Source organism: Miscanthus floridulus, chromosome 1, assembly GCF_019320115.1.
Source record: "Miscanthus floridulus cultivar M001 chromosome 1, ASM1932011v1, whole genome shotgun sequence".
Classification (NCBI taxonomy): Eukaryota; Viridiplantae; Streptophyta; class Magnoliopsida; order Poales; family Poaceae; genus Miscanthus; species Miscanthus floridulus.
In genome coordinates this window covers 194,982,108-195,000,713 of record NC_089580.1, presented here as the reverse complement: position 1 = coordinate 195,000,713, position 18,606 = coordinate 194,982,108, and the positions used below count along the sequence as shown (strand labels likewise).

The following is an 18,606-nucleotide window of genomic DNA, read 5'->3' as shown; positions in this document are numbered from 1 at the left end:
TTTACCAGACATTTGCTCCTTTCAAAGAACCTGTTTTCAGAAGTTAAGCCTCATTCACTGATGTGCTCACGCTTCAGCATTCCACTGAACAAGATATTCTCATTTCTTGTTTGGAAGGTTTAGCCAAATAAGCGAGCTACCATTTTGAGTTATACCTTCATGATAGGTATACCAAGTCAGTTGTTAATGTCTTATAGCCCTCGGGAGAAAAGGCTTTGTTGTTGTTGTTGTTGTTGTTGTTGTTGAGGGACCTAGAGGAAGAACAACCCTGAGACTAGCTAAGTGGTTCTGGAGTTACAAGATCAATCTGGTTGGCACTTGAAGACTCTAGTTGTAGCCAAAATACCCTACATTCTGAAAGGCTCCATGCAATGGTTCTCCATACCGTCTCATTTTTTCCTTAATAAAAACTAAAAAGGAAAAAGAGATAATAGAAGAATGCCATATAGTTGCTGTTTTTTTTTTTTTCTGATTCAACACCCGTGATTTACTATTAAAGACAGTTGTTTTTTAAAGGCAGGTATAAGTTGTTACTTAAAGGCAAATATATATAGTATCAAAACTATGTGGGGCTAATATTTTCGCATAGTTTTCTTAAAGGGAGTTCAACCCTCAAATTTCATCAGTTTGAAACAAACCTCAGATGCAGACAACGTCCAGAATAGCAGATAATAGCTACCTAAAAGAAAATTTTAAAAGGAATATATTGCTGACACCATGGGTACTGTCTTCAAAAGGCGATGGCAGCTATGCTTTACCGCATGAAGCCCAAACTTCACTATAGGGGGGAGATGCTATCACTGCTGATGGTAGTTGCCGCTGCCTGATGAGTGGGAACATAGGCATATGATTTGCCAGCAGGGTGTTGCTGTGAATTCCCATGGTAGCTGGCTCCATACCACTTGTTGAAGCAATGAGATGCCTGGAAATAGAAACTTCTAATTAAGCTCACTGTAGTATAAAAGCAGTACAGTATAGCAGACATGAATAATTAAATCTTTGTAACCTATTATTTGAGGATGAATTAAAATCAAGCTTATTCTAATGTTTTAGTTCCTTTTGGAATTCTTTTCACGTTTATAAACATGGTGCCCTTGATTTTTTTTTAAAAAAACTTTCGAATCACACAACACAATAGCACATTAAACAATTTCTGGTAAGAATATTATATGAAAGTAAGCTTTAATAAGAGGATATTGTCTTTTCTCAAGCTGCAAGTCAAATGAGGATATGGGTTCATATCAGAATAAGGTCCTGTTTGGATCTCATTCTATCTCATTTTCATAGTAATTCTAGATAGTGATTTAGAATTTGGACCTCATGGGGTAAAATGAGGACTGTTTGGATCTCATTTTCGTTGTGATTATTACCTTCGCATAGCGAAAAATCTCCAAATAGTAGGTTTGGGTAGATAGTCCAAGTGTTTGGATCTCATTCTCATTTTCCCACCTCATTCTCGTTTTTCTTAGGAGATCCAAACAGAACCTAAGCTTCACAATTTCTTTTACCCCATGAGGTCCAAATGCCATGCTAGGTGTCGTCCAATGCTCCAACAGTCGTCGCTAATGCAACAGCGATTGATAATTGCCCTAGCTATGTATGTAGGGTGTTGAAGCATTGGCGACGGCGACTGGAGTAGCACATTCTAAATTTCTAATTAATGTTCCTGTATGATGAAAAATAGGAACATGGGAAACAGGCCATAGGAAATACGACATACCAAATTGTTCTGATTGGGCCATGATAACCCCCTGTAGCCCATGGTTAAAATCTGCGACATACAATTTTATGTCTTTACGATCTGAGCTAAGGGCATCTGCAATGTATGGAATTGACCACTTTTCTATATAATGATGTGACATCATTTGTTAGAACAAGTCCCAATGTATTGAACCAGCCTCAGATCGATAGGTGGGTTCCACCAGAATTTAAAAAAACAAAAAAAAAAACTAGCCTCCTCTCTTTCCCATGGCCACCCACTTCTCCCTCCCCATTTGGCTGGTCGGCTAGAGGCCTCGCCCCTTCTCCCCACCAGCTCCCCGCGGTTTGTCCCCTCCCCTCTGCACCGCCACGACTAGGGACAAGCACGGCGCCCCACCCACCAGCGCCCTACGGCTCCGCCCACCTCTCCACCTGATGCTCACCTCAGCGTCCTGCTTGCCGGTGTCCCCGCGGCTCCTCCCCAACCAGTCGGACTCCTTCTCCGACAGCACAACACGGAGTCTTGAGCATGGGCATGGAGGCAGAGTTGCAGGGACAGAGTTGCAGCGGACGCTGAGTCACGGCAGTGCTAAATCGTGGGTGCTAGAGGGAGGATGCGGCGATGCTGAAGGTGTTGTCTCAGCGTTTTGGCATGACGGAAGGAGCAGCAACAAAGCCGGCTGGGGAGAGATGGGAAGGTGAGAAAGAAGCACAATTCTTGGGAGCAGGTTCTATCCATGGGGCCGACTCCTGTGTGGATTTGAGTCCATACTCCATAGTGTATAGGAGCAGATTCAATGGCTATAAGACCAGTATAGAACCGCTGATTGCGGACACTTCAACGATTCTGATTCTACGATTTTATTCAGTAGAGTCTATGTTTCTAAAATTTTGATGTTCACGATCTTATGATTACTATCCTCCCTAAGGCCCTGTTCGGGTGCAGTATTTTGGATTTTGAGAAAAATACCATGGTTTTGTGAAATACTTTGGTTTTAGAGTACCATGAAGTGTCAGATGCAACAAACTTTATGGTTTTAAATACCATGAGGTTCTAAGACTGAAGTTTCTTGATACTACGGTTTCTTAATACTACAAGATCCAAACAAGGCCTAAATCTCTCCGATTCGTTTTAGAATCTAAGATTTTGACAACCTTGCTGTAGCCGGGCTGCTCCCACATGTTAAAGCATAGCTGCGGAGGCTGGAAATGGCACATTCTAATTAATCTTGTTGTATGACACATAGGAAACAGGATATACAGGATTTATCATACCATATTGTTTTAATTAGGATGGGGCCTCTGAGATAAGAACATTCTGTACATGTAACTATGTAAGAACTTTCTAATCTAAATTTTAATAAGAGGAGATTGTCCTTTTTTTTTCTAAAGTTGCAGGTCAAATGAGGACATGGGATCAAATCATAAGCTTCACAATTTTTCTTTTACCTCATGAAGTCCAAATGTCCTAGGTGCCTCCTTCTGCTCCAGCAGTAGTGGCTGCTGCAACAGCGATTGATAATTTCCATAGCTACATATGTTAGGGGCAGGGGGCATCGGTGTATACACAGGGTTGAAGGGTCCAGCCCACTTGTTGAAGCATTGCGGCGGTGGCTGGAGTGGCACATTCTAATTAGTATTGTTGTAGGATGGTTATTCAAAATGGGCACATGGTAAAACGTAAACAATGGATCTGAAATACATCATACCGGATTATTTTGATGGGGCCATGATGAGTACCCAATGTAGACCGGCTGCTCCCACCTGTTAAACCATAGCTGCGGAGGCTGGAAATGGCTCATTCTAATTAATCATGTTGTATGACACATAGGAAACAGGATATACAGGATTTATCATACCAGATTGTTTTGATTAGGATGGGCCTGCGAGATAAGAACATTCTGTACAGTACTCTGAGCTCCATTTCGTGCGTGGTTGACTTTCTCAGCCGAGAGCCTGAGGAACAGAAAATTCGTTTATACAAAATAGCTCAAATATCAGCTAAAACTAATGAGCGATAGCTTTCAGAATACTCAAAGTTTTGCTAATTTCAAACAGATCGTCATTGCACATATATTCAAAGAACATAGTACGAAACCTTCCTTGGGCGTTTGTTCTCAGACTCATAGGAATCGGTCTCACCCACATGGATCTACAGACACAAGGGAGGAAGCTTTAGCTCATGGGAACTGGGAATTCTTTAAAATAAGAAGAGCAGGACATGATAGAAAATACTTACAGCAGTATTGTTTGGCTCATTGGCAGAGCTGCCCATCAGAGCAATCTGGCTTGCTGAGGTTTCAATGCCTACAAAAACTGGTAAACTCATAAGCAATGCCATACAGCCATAGTCATAAAGAGAGACTCAGTAGTGCTCTTTGCACACTCATATGGACTGCAAAATAGCACGCAGTTTGTAATTATCCTCTCACCCAAGCATAGAATCATTTGAATTCTTGGATAAGCATTAGCACAGAATTAATTTTTATCTGCTGAAAAATCTGGCTGCCCAGCACAGATTAAGATTAGATTCTACAGTGTAACTATGAACCAGCAGAGAATAATATACCCTTACACGACGTAATTGTAAAAAAAGAAACAGATCATACAAGATTAAGATATGGCCATAAAGGCATGGTACAAAAACCAGGCATATCCGTATTTCTCACAGCAGAAACCACGAGTACCATATGTAGCTCTGAACACCATAATAACAAAGATATGTATTATGTGGAGCGTGAAAGCGTCTAAGCAGAAAACAAGATAATTCGCCAACAGTGTTGTACATAACCACTGAAAAGGTATAACAAATGAACAAGATAACTCGCCAACAGCGTCACAGAACACAGGTGCTCACAAGTCACAAGCATGTTGATAACAAGAGAGAAGGTCAGCAATTACCTGGAGTCATTTTCAGATGGTTTGCCAATGCACAGGGACGCAATATCTGCCACGGAGAGGAATATAAATATTTTCCAAAAGGATGCGATCTACGTGCTTCCACTTTCAGTGCCTTCTTCTCCGCAAGGTCGACAGCAACCAGCGCCCCTCCACCCGATGTACTGGTTGACTTGAGGTAAAGGATGTCATTCCCATCTGTGCTCAGGGTGGGCCAAGCCGATGACAGGTTCTTGAATGTCAGTCTCCAAGCAGATTCACTCTTCTCGATGGACAGCAACGCTGAAAACACCGAGTCATCGACCAAAATGTCATGAACATCAACAATGCGTCCCTTGCGCCAACAGTTGGACCCTATGTTCCTAGTCCATGTCATGGCATTCCAACCATCCACTGAGACCTCTATCCTGGTCTTGGGTTTCATGGGTTTGTCATTGACCAGCGTGATCAAATCTGAATCGTAGAGCACATCGTTGGTCCTGGGGTCAACCGGCTTCTCAGGAGGAACGTCGTCTGGGATCTCTCTTTCGATCTCACGGTGTTCCATCTCAATAAACTTGATCAGACCATTGACGCAGGTGAGATCGCGAAAGCGCCTAACTCCTAGTCGGAATTGCTTCACTCGTTCTCTGTTTTTAGGCAAGGGCTCAGGCAATGGGATGTACTCAGCATGAAGGGGTTCTCGAAGGACGTCACATACCAGAATGCCTCGCAGCAAATCAACCCATAACAGCAAGCCATCTCGGATCACGAACACCTTGTCAGGTATAATAAGGATCTGAGGACATGGATTGGGCAGTTCCTTAGTCGTCCATGTTGCATCCTCAGACGAGTAGATGTGAAGCCGGTAATTATTCATCTTCAGCACGCGACGGAGTGCAATCAGGAGATAATGGTCATCATCACCACGGGGCACGATTGCGAACTCCGCTCGACGCAGGCTATAATCATCATCTGGAAGCGGGAGGCTTTCGAGGGACGGGGACTTGGGGTCGCCCTTGTACATGAAGTATTCATACCGGCAGTTGCCGCCGAAGAGGGCGCTGAGAAGAACGAATCTGCCCTCTGCACCCACCACGTATGGGTGAATACACACATCGCCTCCCTTGCAGACGGGGATGGGGGTAACCCATGACTGAATTTCCAGGTCGGCGTCGGGGATGGCCATGGAGGGCTTGCAGTAGAGGGTGTAGAAGGACACATCCGGTGGATCAGCGGTCCAGAAGGTGACCTCCACGGTAGAGTTGCCCCCCAATCTTTTGGCTCTAGCCGTGGTGTTGTTCCTGCTGAAGGCGATGTGCGCCTCCTTGGCGAGGAGAATCGACGCCGGCGAAGGGGAGACGTTCCCGGCGCCGCTCGATCCGGACGCCATCACGATTTCGGCCGGGTTTTGGGGGGATTGAAGAAAGCGCTCGAGGATTTGGGTTTAGGGTTAGGGGGGCGGCGTGGGAAGGGAACGCGGACGATGGGATGGGAGATTGGGAGGAAAGGGGAAAGTATCGAGCGGAGCCCGAGAGTTTACCCACGGTTAAGTTGGCTGTCGTATGATCAACCCTCGGTCGGTATGTGAGTATTTTTCCCGTATTTTTCACTTTTTAGCCCTTTTTTTTTTTAAAGTTTCTCATAAATATGCCTCTACGGGTATGATTTCAAAATCTGGCCCCAAACTAACACGGCAAGGCGCCGGTACCTTTGGCGTGAAGCCCCTTGTACACGTGGACAATGCCTGCTGATCTGGCAGAGGGCTTGGCGCCAAGATCCACGGCGCCAAGCTTGGTGCCAAGATACATGGCGCCAAGATAGGTATTTTAGCCCCACGCCTAGCCTTGCTTCCCGAGCCTTTTCCCCTTCTTTCTTCTTCCTCTCGCGTTCTTGCTCTTCCCGCTTCGCCCTACCTCACGAATCGTCATATTGGAGCTTGAAAACTTTGATTTGTTCCGTGGATCTCCGAGAGCAAGGTATACTCGCTCCCTCTTTGTATTTTTTCACATCGATTCGGTATATAGCAGTCGCTTTTTTCAACTTAATAATCGTCATTACTTAGGGTTTCTTGCATTTTTAAATTTTATATTATACAACCTTATGATGCCAAGGCGTGGAAAAGCTAGCAAACCAAGGTAACGTTGTGATGTTATTGGTACGTTGTTGTGGATCAAATGGGAAACCCTAGGTGTAGGGTTTGCTGTTAATTGCTTTCGATTCTTAGAACGAAAATGGCTATATTGTAGTTATGGCCGGATGACTGAAAATTTGTTCGACCCATTGCCTCTGCCCAGTGGTATTCTAGTGCCCATGTGCTTTTGTGGCGACCCTTGCAAGGTGGCCAAGTCCGATGAAGAGGATACGTATAGGCAAAGGTATTAGATGTGTTCCAATTTTGCGTTTGAGCCTACACTTCGTCAGCGCCGCATTAACAAGATGGTGAGGAAATGATTGCATGTTATGTTTATTTTTGTAATATGCATCTTGTATGATTTTCTTATTTTGTAACAATTGCATTGGTTGCAGACCCCTACACCGCTCTGTGATTTTGAGCAGTGGATCGACACTAAGATTAAGCCTGAAGACAAGGAATGGATGTAGAAACTGTTGTGGTGGAAGGCTGAGGACAAGGAGATGATGAAGAAGAGACGCAGAGAGGCGGCTGCAGAAAAGGAGCACAAGGAAGAGAAGGAAATGAGGTGTGTTGCTGCGTTTAGGGAGGATAGGGAGAAGAAGCTTGATCGTGCACGCCGAGCTAAAGCAGCAATGGAGGAGAATCCCGATGCCCTGAGGAAGGAAAAGTGGCCTCATTGCGCTCAGTAGTTCTTAGATTTCGTAGTTGTATGGTTTATTACTGAACAATGTTATCCAATACTAGAGTTTTCATTGTGTTGTCTTGTATTGCGTTTGAAGTATTGATGGACTGTACCCTTGTACTGAACTTATTAGTTTGTTGTCGTGTACTTAAATTTGCACTGTCTTTATCATTGTAGCATTTTCAGTGCCATTAAATTACAACAGTACTAGTCTTTTTAGTGGCATTAATTTGCAACAAAACTAGCCTTTTTAGTGGCATTAATTTCCTATTGTACTAGCCTTTTCAGATGAAATGACTGAACATAGTTGTAGGCTTTTTCAGTTCTAGCATCTAGGTTTTTCAGTAGCTTTTTTAGATTCAATAAATATACTTTGCAGACTTAAGTACTTATATTTTACAGTTGTTTTGCTTGGTACAATTATTGGTGAACCTAGCTTCGGCTATATATGCGTAGTGCTCCTTCTTTTGCTCCATACCCTCAACACAAGTGTTCTGGTTGCTTTGGAGTCGCAGTGTCTGGTGGAGGCTCCTCTAGCGGAAAGTGTGTAGGCAAAGGGAGAGGAAAGGGGGGAGCAAGGGACCTCCCATTCTGTGGGATGGTTCTCTTGGTCCAGACTTCTTTGATGAGCCATTTGATGAGTTTCCTTTGGAGAGCAAGAGTGATTTCACCAACGAGGCACCTCTTAGAGGTTATGATAACCAGAAAGAAGACTGGCCAAAATGCCGCCACGGTCAGGATTGCTTAGTGCATATGTGCAACGACGCTGAAGGTGGCGGTCGTCGTTTCTTCAGATGCCCGCGAGGATGGGTATTTGTTATGAACTATATCTTGTTGCAAATATGTTTATGATGTGTAGTAGTACTTATAGGAGAGACTGATGGGTATTTCAGGATTCGAGCTGTGAAGAGAATTGTGGCTACACTAGATGGGTCAATCCTCCACCTATTTATCCCCATCGCCAATACATCTTGTACCTACAGGGATGCGTTTTTGACCTAGAGAGAGAGGTTGAAAGCGTTGCCAAGGACGAGGAGGACGATGATAAGAGCGATGGTGTTGAGGAGCCACTATGCACTGATTTATACTGCCAGTGCCTTTATCACAAGAAGAAGGGCCCTCCTCCGCCACCAACAATGGGAGGGTATTGTGGAGAGGGCGCAACTCAGTTTGCTATGTGGGAACATTATTAGTAGTAACCTATGTTAGTCCTTTTCAATGTTGATGTTCCGTACTCTTTGAATTCCCTAAGGCATGTTATGTTTAGTTTGCGACTTCTTTATCATGTTTCTGCAGAGGGCGCCACATACCATTGCTAGTTTTGCAATGTTAGTTCATGTACGGTGGTCTGATTGAATGAATGAAGTACTTTTGTCGGCCATTCATATCTATGTATTGAAAAAAAAACAATTTAAAGAGTTGCTTAGTGGGTGATGATGCGGATATTTGACGGTGACATGACAAATAGATTACTTAATTAAATGAGAAAACTGATGTCGCTGAGTAATACGAACTCCAGGCAGAAAATTTCGGCATAATTTCCCCTCTTTTGGGCTTCAATCCATACACAATTACGAGATGAATATTTAACCTCAATACAACATGTTCAAACATAGAAATATATGCCACATTCATCTGAGACCATACACATGAGTAGTTTAATAGTCCACACAGTCCATAAATATAGTCCATAGAGTCCTCAAAAGTTCATAATGAAAGTCCACAAAGTCCATAATATTACATAATAACATGTGCAACGAACCGTCACTGCCTCCTACTCTTACCCTTACCCTTGTGATCAAGAGCATCGGTGCCCGGAGTGTAAGGGTCAGGAGGACGTCGTCGCCTAGTGCCTGAAGGTTGTGTACGCTGAGTGGAGGGAGCGTCGTGGGGCTGAGATGGGCCAAGCTCATCGTGCCTCTGGTCCACGTCGTTGTCCTCGTCGTCATCGTACGCAAGGCCAGTGGACCCTATAGGTGCTTGGCTAGACGAACCTGGTCCTCGTCTGCCTACAGAAGGAACGTGCACGTCTTGCGTTGTGCCTGTCCTACAACCACAATGACCAGCCGCACGGCGTAGCCGACGTGACAGTCTCTGTTGTACAAAATTATGTTAACTGAAAGAATTTAACGTATTAATAATGTATTTGAAAGAATATTTTTAATCTTACGTCTAGGAAGGTACGAGTCTCGTCGTCCCTAACCCTTGGGCGAAAGCGCTCAATGTCTTCAACAGTGCATTCGAGGGTATTGCCCTGCAACAAAGTTCCCAGTAAAAATGTGGTTGTGTGTTGCCTCCTCCACAAGCAAACATAAACATATAATTATTGATATCAAACTTAACATAGAAAAATAAGGTAATGGACTTACCACTCTGTCCAAGATTGGTCCTACCTCCACCTACCTTCCTTCACGAGTGGATTGGTCGTACGCCGTGTCTTCATCGTCGGAGGACTCGATGTCGGCGTAGTCATCTTGTGTCCATTGAGGCCTTAGCCTACAACGTGTCGCACCTTGATACCAAGCTTGGTAGTTCCTGTACTCACGGTCCGTGTGCGGCAAGTTGTTTTCGTCGAGGTTGTCGTACCAGAGCACCCATTCGTCAATGTAGTGCTGGTGGTGCTTCTCCCAATCAAAAATCTTCCTGTTCTTCTTACGATCCAACCTGCACGCCACTTTCGATGTTAGTTTCTTAGGGATGAAATTGATGCTAAACAATGATAGCGCCTACGCTATATCAGAATTAATGGAAATGGACCATCTCGAGACAATTGAAATATGAAAACACTTACTTGTGTAAGTCGACGCTAGTCAAGAACGGAGCCGATGGCCAAAGCTGTCTCACTCCAAATTGGCGTGCAACTCTCTGTGGGAGGTGAAACTCAACAGCATAGAAACAGATCAGAGGGCACCTCATCCTATAGAAGTCGTCGTCGCTCCAACAAATGTTGCTCAATTGAAAAGGAAGTGCCCCCTCTCCATCGTATGGCTCCCAAGACACCTGCAACATGTCCACAAAAGATGTCAGAAGCTATACTAAACCATTTGAAAGTCACAACAGGAAATTAAATTTACTTACACTTGACGCCATGAGCGCGTCTATCTTGTTCGTGAACTCTTTGTAAGCCCGATCTTGGCGCACGTGCGGAACCTTAACCTGGTCCCATAAGTACGCCCAAGTCGGCTGCCGACTTGGAGGCTGACTTGGGAACCAGTCACGATGATCTAGAACCTTAGGACGGCCAACTGGTAGACGAGCCCATATCCACAACTGGAGCAGGTACACACATGCACCAACTGACGATGAGGACGTCGTCCGATGACACGCCTCGCAAAGCTGGTGGTAAAGAAAAGCCAACACTGCGGAGCCCCAGCTGTACTGACCCGCCTGGTCCCAATCAGTAAGGCAGTGAACCCACATCCACGAAGCAGTGTCACCAGTGCCGTCGGGGAAGAGAACACAGCCAAACAGGTGTAGGATCCATGCCCTACAGTAGTACCCAACTGTCTCCGCATCGGCCTTCTCGGGGCACTGTGCGAACTACTGCCGGATCCAGGAGATTAGAACTCCAGAAGTGCGAGCCCCTTGCTCGGGAACCTCACGCCCAAGGAAGTTCTCAACTCGTGCTCTCCAACCTTCTGACCTGCACTGGCCAGTTACTGCGTTGCTGTGAATCCTCAGACCTAGCATCTTCTGACAGTCCTGAAGCGTGATTGTCATCTCTCCGAAAGGCATGTGAAAGCTGTGAGTCTCAGGCCACCACCTATATTTTAGACAAATCAAGATCATTTGTCGAAAAACGAAGTGCATGAACAAATGGCCATGAATACAGGCAATGATTGAAGATATTACCTGTCAACCAAGGCAATTATGGCCACTAAGTTGAACTTGGACAACCCCCGATGTACCTGAAAAAGAGATGACATCTAGGCCAGCTCTTTCTAGGAATGGGGTGTACCCGTCGTCGTACTGCATGTCCAAGAACCCATCGTGGGTTCTAGAACGAAGGAGCGGAAGGTCCTGCATGGAATAAAACATGAGCGTGGGCCGTTAGTTGACGAACACATGTACTCTCACAAAAATTTGAACAAGACGTATAGATTATTACCTGCCCCTCCGCTATGACGTCCTCGGTGCGTCGCGTCGTACGCCGGGTCGAGCAGGTGGAATTGCGTCATCCTACAAAAATAAGTCAATGAATTAGAAATTAAATGTACAATGAAACATAAACTTAAAAAGTTGAGGCATGCATAAATAATTCAATGAATACGACAAAAAAGAAATACTAAAAACAACCAATTGTCCCACCTCAATAATCTGCCAATGGCAAGTGCGTGAATTATGGCCTAGTCTACCGCACTTGCCGCACTCGTACTGCTCTGGATCGGTAAGAAATGGGGTTCCTCTCCCATGCCTGGTTCTTTCGGGTATCTGATCCATAACCATCATGTGCCTCGTCCTCTTTCTTGATCCACGCTTGTTCCAACGGTAAGCTGGATCCGTAATGTACTTTGGCCCATCATATGGCGGCCACTCTCCAGGGTCCTGGAAAGGCACGAAGCGAGGGCTCCATGTGTGCACAAGCGTGTCGACACTAAACTTGTGAGGTATCCTGCTCTCGATATTATAGTTGCGATGCCTAGCTGCTGCCACCAAATGAGAACATACAAAGTGGTACTGCCTTGGTTTACCACAAGTGCATGTGAAATGTTCGAGGATTACCACATGTATCCTCGACTCTCGAACCTCGACGTCGGACGTTGTACCGCCCCTATGCTCGACCTGATAAGTCCCTATGGCATGGTCAAAACATGTAACCTCATGTGTGCCAGCCCTTTCATTTGCCTTCCTAGATGTGCCTTTGGTTTCGAAGCCCATATCTCTCCATCACTATGCAACTTCAATGCATGGGCGTGTCTATCGTTGAACCAGGCAACAAGCTTGTAGAATGTGAATTGAACGATTGCATTCACGGGCATACCACGGATCTCTAATAGCAACTTATTGAATGACTCGGCCATGTTGCTGTACTGAAACTCGTACCCCCATCCACCGGCGTCGTGGGCTCTTGTCCATTTGTCCAAATCCCTCATCAAACCTGTGAGCCATTGTCTACCTTCTGCATTTGATGTGGTTCTGACCTGCTCCAACTTTTTTCTAAAAGTACTTGTCCTCAAGGTGTCGAGTAGCCTCCTAGAACAGGTCAAAGTTATCCTTCACACCATCCTTTTGGAGTAGATTCTCGACAAGGTGCCGAGTACACCAGTGATGGTGCAAAGGTGCATACCCCTCTATCTGCTCTCGTACGGCATTAAGTATGCCCTGGTGCCTATCAGATATGACGCTAACCTCCCTACTAGGCCCAACAACATGTATCCGGACTAGCCTCAAGAACCATCCCCAGCTGTCATTGTTCTCCTTCTCAACCAAAGCAAATGCCAAAGGAACCAACTTGTTGTTCGTGTCATAGGATATGGCTATAAGAAGTGTGCTCTGGTATTTGCCAATCAAGAACGTACCATCAATGGAGAAGACAGGACGACAGTGCCTAAAGGCCTCGACACACTAAGGGAAGCACCAGAAAGCATGGAAGAATATCTGCCTACCATCCTTCCATGCATTTGGTTTTGGGATGTACTCATAATGCATGCCTAGATTAACCGCTTTGATTGCATTGAAAAGTACTGGCAGCTGCTCATACCTATCCTCCCAGTCCCCATATATCATCTTCCACGCTCGCTGCTTAGCCCTCCAAGCTTTACCATAAGTTATTACATAACCTCCATACAACTCCTCAATGGTCCTGATAATTGTCCTAACCTTCATGTTGGGTTCTCCCTGTAATATTCCCATCAACCGCTTGGCGATGAGGGTAGATGTCAACTATCGATGCTTTAGTATCAGCACATGGTCAGCATAATTGTGTGGCCCCACAACTTTTGTGATCTTCCATTTTTTGGTGACATTTTGCTTCCTTGCACAAACCCTCCATGGACAGCGTTCCTTCTCACACACAATAGTGTAACGGCGCTCCGCATATGAATGCAAGACCTTGTAAGGTCTCTTTCGTATCACTGCAAACGCCCGCAACCACCTCTTCAATGTAGAGAGGTCATTGAATACCCTGCCTTCCTCAATTACCATGTTAGGGCCGACCTCATGAGCTTCTAGGAGCTCATCATCATGTTCTTCTGCACACGCCTGATCAGAAAGAGTAAGATCGCTGAACTCGTGAACTCTTGGATCACGGCGGTCGGGAAAGATACGCCTCATCATCTCAACATCACTCTCTGTCAGCTCTCCAACCGGCCGATCATCATCAGAATCAAGAGCCCTCGCCATCTCATATGGCTCCGAATCATTAATAATTTCAACACTATTGGAGCCACGGAATCCATCTCCACAGTGCACTTGCGCAGCAACAGGAAGCACATACACATTGTCAGGAATATCTCCTACAACATAAGTAAAGAAAATGAGAAAAGAATGACATGGTGGATAAGACAAGGCGGATATGACACTTACTTGGATGATTCAGTGTCAAAGGGATCTCATGAGGAGGATCTGCCACAACATCATGAGTCTAAAAAGCATCTCCAACTGCCTTGTGGGGGGCAGATTGAGCATCTGGAACCGTAGGTGCAACCTCCACATCCGCATCAGGTTTCAAGATGGGAGGGTCAAAGTGTGCTTGCTGACCCATTGGCGGGAAAACCCATGAGGGATGGGATCGACTAACACCCGACACACAACCACGTCCAAACACTTTGAAACTAGCTCTTCATAGCCGATCTCACATATCTCTCCCACTGATCTGGACACCAAATTGGGATCACCTTCCTTAGCATGTTGGGAGGGTAACCTAGGTGAAGTACACCCTCAACTTCGATGCCATCATCATCATCTCCAAGGCAATGTAGCTCCTCCCGAGCCCTTGAAACCAACTCACTAAATGAAGGCTTCTCATTGAATAACACAGGCACGTTATGCATCTCAACAAACTCAACATATCCATAGCGATCTCTTTCCACGGTGCCTCCATGATATATGGTCACTAGGTTGTCCATCTATTACTTCATACAAAACTCCAAACATAGTCCATTTAGTCCAAAGTAGTGGCTATATATATAGTACCTCTCTAATAATACATACCAACCAACTACACCGTAAATCCTAAATAACTGTCACTGGCTATTTAACTACAATTATCTAACTATATTTATCTCACTAACTAAATCAACTAACTAGCTAATAACTATATCTATGTACACTAGCTATCTAACTATATCTATCTTACTAACTAAATTAAATTTATACCTACATTGCATATTACAAAATCTTACCTGTCCAGGTGACGCGAAGGACGGGATCGATGAAGGCGTGGGCGCGGTGTCCGCGGGGCGAGCTGCGGCCATGGGCGCAGCGTGGCGAGACGCGACCGCGGCGCGCCGAGGTGAGTCCGTGGACGCGGGTGCTAGGGCGGCGGGGCGAGCCGCGAGCAAGGGCGCTGGGGCGGCGAGGCGAGCTGTGAGCGCGGGCGTGGCCGGGAGAGGCAGGGCGCGGGCGGGCGCGACGCGTAGGGGGGGCGCGGGCGGGAGCGGCTGGGCACGGGCACGGGCCGCACGACAGGGCGTGAGCACGGCCAGCGTGGTAGGGCGCAGGCACGGGCAGTGCGCGCGCGGCGCGGCATGGGCGCGGGCGGCGCGGCGCGCGGGCGGTCACCGACGGGGAGAGAGAAGAGAGGGAGAGAGAGAAAAAGAGAGAGAGGACGAACGACTTAGATATTCCAGGCTTGGCACCATAGATCTTGGCGCCAAGCATGGCGTCATGGATCTTGGCGCCAAGCATGGCGCCAAGACTCCTGCCACATCATCAAATGTTGTCCACGTGTACAATGGGCTTCACGCCAAAGGTTCTGGCGCCTTACCGTGTTATCTTAGCGCCAACGATGCTGGCGCCAAGCTAAGGGTCTAGATTTTGAAATAATACCTCTAGGGGCATATTTGTGAGAAACTTTCGAAAAAAGGGCTGAAAAGTGGAAAAGTTGGGTATATTTCTAACTTCTCCTAAGGCCACGTTCGTTTGAAGGGGTGGTTGTTTGAAAATATTTCAGGCTAGATTCGTTATAAAATTTCAATAAGCTTCAGTCAATAGGAATCATTACCGGTCTGGATTCGGCTGAACCGAATGAGCCTAAAAGGATCAAGATGCCCAAGAGGGGGGGGTGAATTGGGCTAATTCTAAATTCTCTTACAATAAACAAATCCTACGGATAGCCCAATTAACCCCTTGTGCCTAGAAAAGTGTTTATATCAAACTAAAGCACAACAACCCCGCAACCTATGTTCCAAACTTACTCTAGCAAGCAATTCTATGGATGTAAAACAAGTATTGAATTGCTCAAAGTAAATACTCAAAGTAAATAGAGAGAGAAAGGAACGCGGTGATGTTTTGCCGAGGTATCGGAGAGTCGCCACTCCCCACTAGTCCTCGTTGGAGCACCCGCGCAAGGGTGTAGCTCCCCCTTGATCTGCGCAAGGATCAAGTGCTCTCTACGGGTTGATTCTTCGACACTCCGTCGCGGCGAATCACCCAAAGCCGCTCACAACTTGAGTTGGGTCACCCACAAGCTCCGCCGGGTGAACACCACACTCCCAATCACCACCAAGCCGTCTAGGTGATGGCGATCACCAAGAGTAACAATCACGAACTCTCACTTGACCACGCGAAGCCTAATGAGAAGATGGATGCACACTTTGCTACTCTTGATTTGCTAGTGAGGCTACTCTCTTGGATTCTCAAATCACAAACACCTCACTAGGACCTTGCTTTTCTTGGCACTCATAAACGTGTTTCTCAGCTGTTGGAATGAGCAAAAGTCACTCCACTCACGAGTGGAGCTTCTATTTATAAGGCAGCCTGAAAAACGAACCGTTATGAGCTTCTGCGGGATGACCGAACGCTCCGGTCATGATGACCGGACGCTCTGGTCAGTTCAACCCGTGAACCAGTAGTAAAGAGTTGACCGGACGCTGGTAGGGTCCGGTCAGCACTGACCGGACGCGTCCGGTCGCATAAAACTCTTACTAGAACCTTACTGGACTCGACCGGACGCTGAACCCTCAGGGTCCGGTTAGTATCGACCGGACGTGTCCGGTCGCACTATCTCAAGTTTGGACCCTTACTGGATTTGACCGGACGCTGGCCCTCAGCGTCCGGTCACATGACCTCTCAGCGTTCGGTCACACCAGACTAGATCTCCACGGTCAAATGAACTGACCGGACCCTGTGGCCAGCGTCCTGTCGCACCGGAGCCAGCGTCCAGTCAGTGTTTGACCCTCCATTCACTTCCAACTTTCGAACATCTGTGAATGAAGTTTGCTCCATAGGATCTTAGGCATTCATAGGAGCTACCTAGAGCTAGTTTGAACAAGTGTGCACCACACCTAACTCACTAGACTCAACTAGGTCAAGCTACCCGTTCATACCCCCCTTAATAGTACGGCCAAAGGAAAAAACAAAGTCCTAAACTACTCTAAGTGTCTCTCCAACTCCAATCGACACTTAGAACTAGTTATCCTTAACCTTGTCGTCCATCCTTTTAAAAACCGAAACGATTTCCATCGTAGGGGCATGACAACCTCGATTGCCCAATCGATCTCCATTACCATGACCTAACTTAATTGCCTCTGCAAAACACACGTTAGTCATAGTAATCTTGTATTGACATTAATCACCGAAATCCAACTAGGGGCCTAGATGCTTTCAATCTCCCCCTTTTTGGTGATTGATGACAATACCACCTCGAGTATGTTATGGAGTGAGGTTTTTGACGGGCTTGGTTCATATAAGCTTTTGTCAATAAGAACAAAAGAGTTAGTCAAGCTTATATGACCCAAGCCAACACAATGTACTCAAAGGATATGAATTAAGCATGAGTACAAATAACAAAGCTCATTTACTTTGAAGTATAAACGTGGAAGCAAAAGCAAATGAGCATTACACAAATGATATGACATATAGATAAAGCAAAGTAGAAGTCACACATGTCAAATATCACAACCACGTAGATAGCACTATCACATATATATAATAGTATGCAGGAAAGTAGACACACGAATGCATAAGTAATAGTGTATCATACAAATTAAACTCCAAATGTATATAATAAGCTAATACTATATAACTAGCTCCCCCTAAATGTAGCTCCCCCTGAGACTACATACTCGAACACCCTCTCCCCCTTTGGCGTCAAACACCAAAACCTAGGGCGGGGCTACAGCGGACGAGCCGGGCGCTGAAGAACGTGGGGCAAGGTGGAACTGGGCACCATCATCATCTGACCCTGAGCTCTGAACTGACTGACCCTCTATGGCAGGAAGTGTCGCTGAAGCGGTCTGGGTCTGAGCTGGGGCTGGTGCTGCCTGTGAAGCTGCAAGTATGTCTGTCGTAGGATCGGACGAGGCGACAGACGAGGGGAGCCTCTGAGTAGTCACGGTGACTGGATCTGCTGTAGATGGACCGGCGGTATGCATATGAGGCGGAGTAGGCATGCCGGTCAACTCGCTGAAGGATGCTCCAAGACTCCTGGAGACTGACGTCTCAGGCACGAATAGCGAGGAAGACTGCTCTGGTGTGAAGCCCGTCTGAAGTGAAGTGAACTGCAGGGCTACCACGGGTGAGGCTAACCACTGGGACACCTGTATAGGCGGTGAAGCAAACTGAGCTGGAGGCTGTCCTTGACTCTGGAGCCCACTGGGCTGTACTGCTGGAGTCATCGAAGTGGTAGGAGGCTGTGCAAGCTAGGGCAAAGGCTGTGGCAGTGGGACCCCAATGGCTGTCACTACATGCTGCATGAATCCCATGAGCTGCTGCTACATAAGTAACTGCTGGTGCTGAAGGAGCTGCTGCTGCTGCTGAAACTCGTCCTGACGAGCCTGAAACTGTGTGAAGTTGGCAGCTGTCTCTTGTGCCTGTCGTGTCTGATCCTGCTGCATCCGCTCAAGAATAGCAATGAGAGCGGGGTCTGTCTGCGGAGCAGGTGGAGCAGAACTGGAGCTACCGGCCTCAGCATCGTGTCTGCGTGGCGGCATCTGAGGTATAGGCTGGTAGTCGTCGTCAGAGCTGTCACTATACTCACTCACCTCTTGTTGTGCCTCTAGCTCCTCCTCCTCAGTGGCTGCAATCCCTCTGATGATCTCATCCTGTT

At 46.4% G+C, this 18,606-nt stretch overlaps 2 protein-coding genes and 1 pseudogene across 8 annotated transcripts; 2 read left to right on the top strand and 1 right to left on the bottom strand.

The window, feature by feature from the left end:
* Positions 1-580: 580 nt before the first annotated feature.
* Positions 581-6,120, bottom strand: LOC136552968 (uncharacterized). 7 transcript variants are annotated; one of them, XM_066544567.1, is made up of 7 exons: positions 4,603-6,118; positions 3,941-4,017; positions 3,806-3,853; positions 3,561-3,659; positions 3,411-3,479; positions 3,151-3,315; positions 581-922 (listed from the first exon to the last, which is right to left on the bottom strand). In XM_066544567.1, exons 1-7 carry the CDS (start codon positions 5,969-5,971, stop codon positions 779-781), a joined length of 1,971 nt encoding a protein of 656 aa, XP_066400664.1. In that variant the 5' UTR covers positions 5,972-6,118; the 3' UTR covers positions 581-778. The 7 variants fall into 7 exon arrangements, 4 of the variants coding, with proteins under 4 accessions (XP_066400664.1, XP_066400649.1, XP_066400656.1 ...); XM_066544552.1 differs by having other exon boundaries at positions 3,411-3,488; positions 4,603-6,117; XM_066544559.1 differs by having other exon boundaries at positions 3,411-3,488; positions 3,941-4,008; positions 4,603-6,117.
* Positions 6,121-6,684: 564 nt separating this feature from the next.
* On the top strand, positions 6,685-7,404 carry LOC136507915 (uncharacterized; annotated as a pseudogene).
* Positions 7,405-14,810: 7,406 nt separating this feature from the next.
* On the top strand, positions 14,811-15,371 carry LOC136469385 (uncharacterized). Its single transcript, XM_066467599.1, has one exon. The coding sequence runs from the start codon at positions 14,811-14,813 to the stop codon at positions 15,369-15,371; it is 561 nt and encodes a 186-aa protein (XP_066323696.1).
* The last annotated feature ends 3,235 nt before the right edge of the window (positions 15,372-18,606 follow it).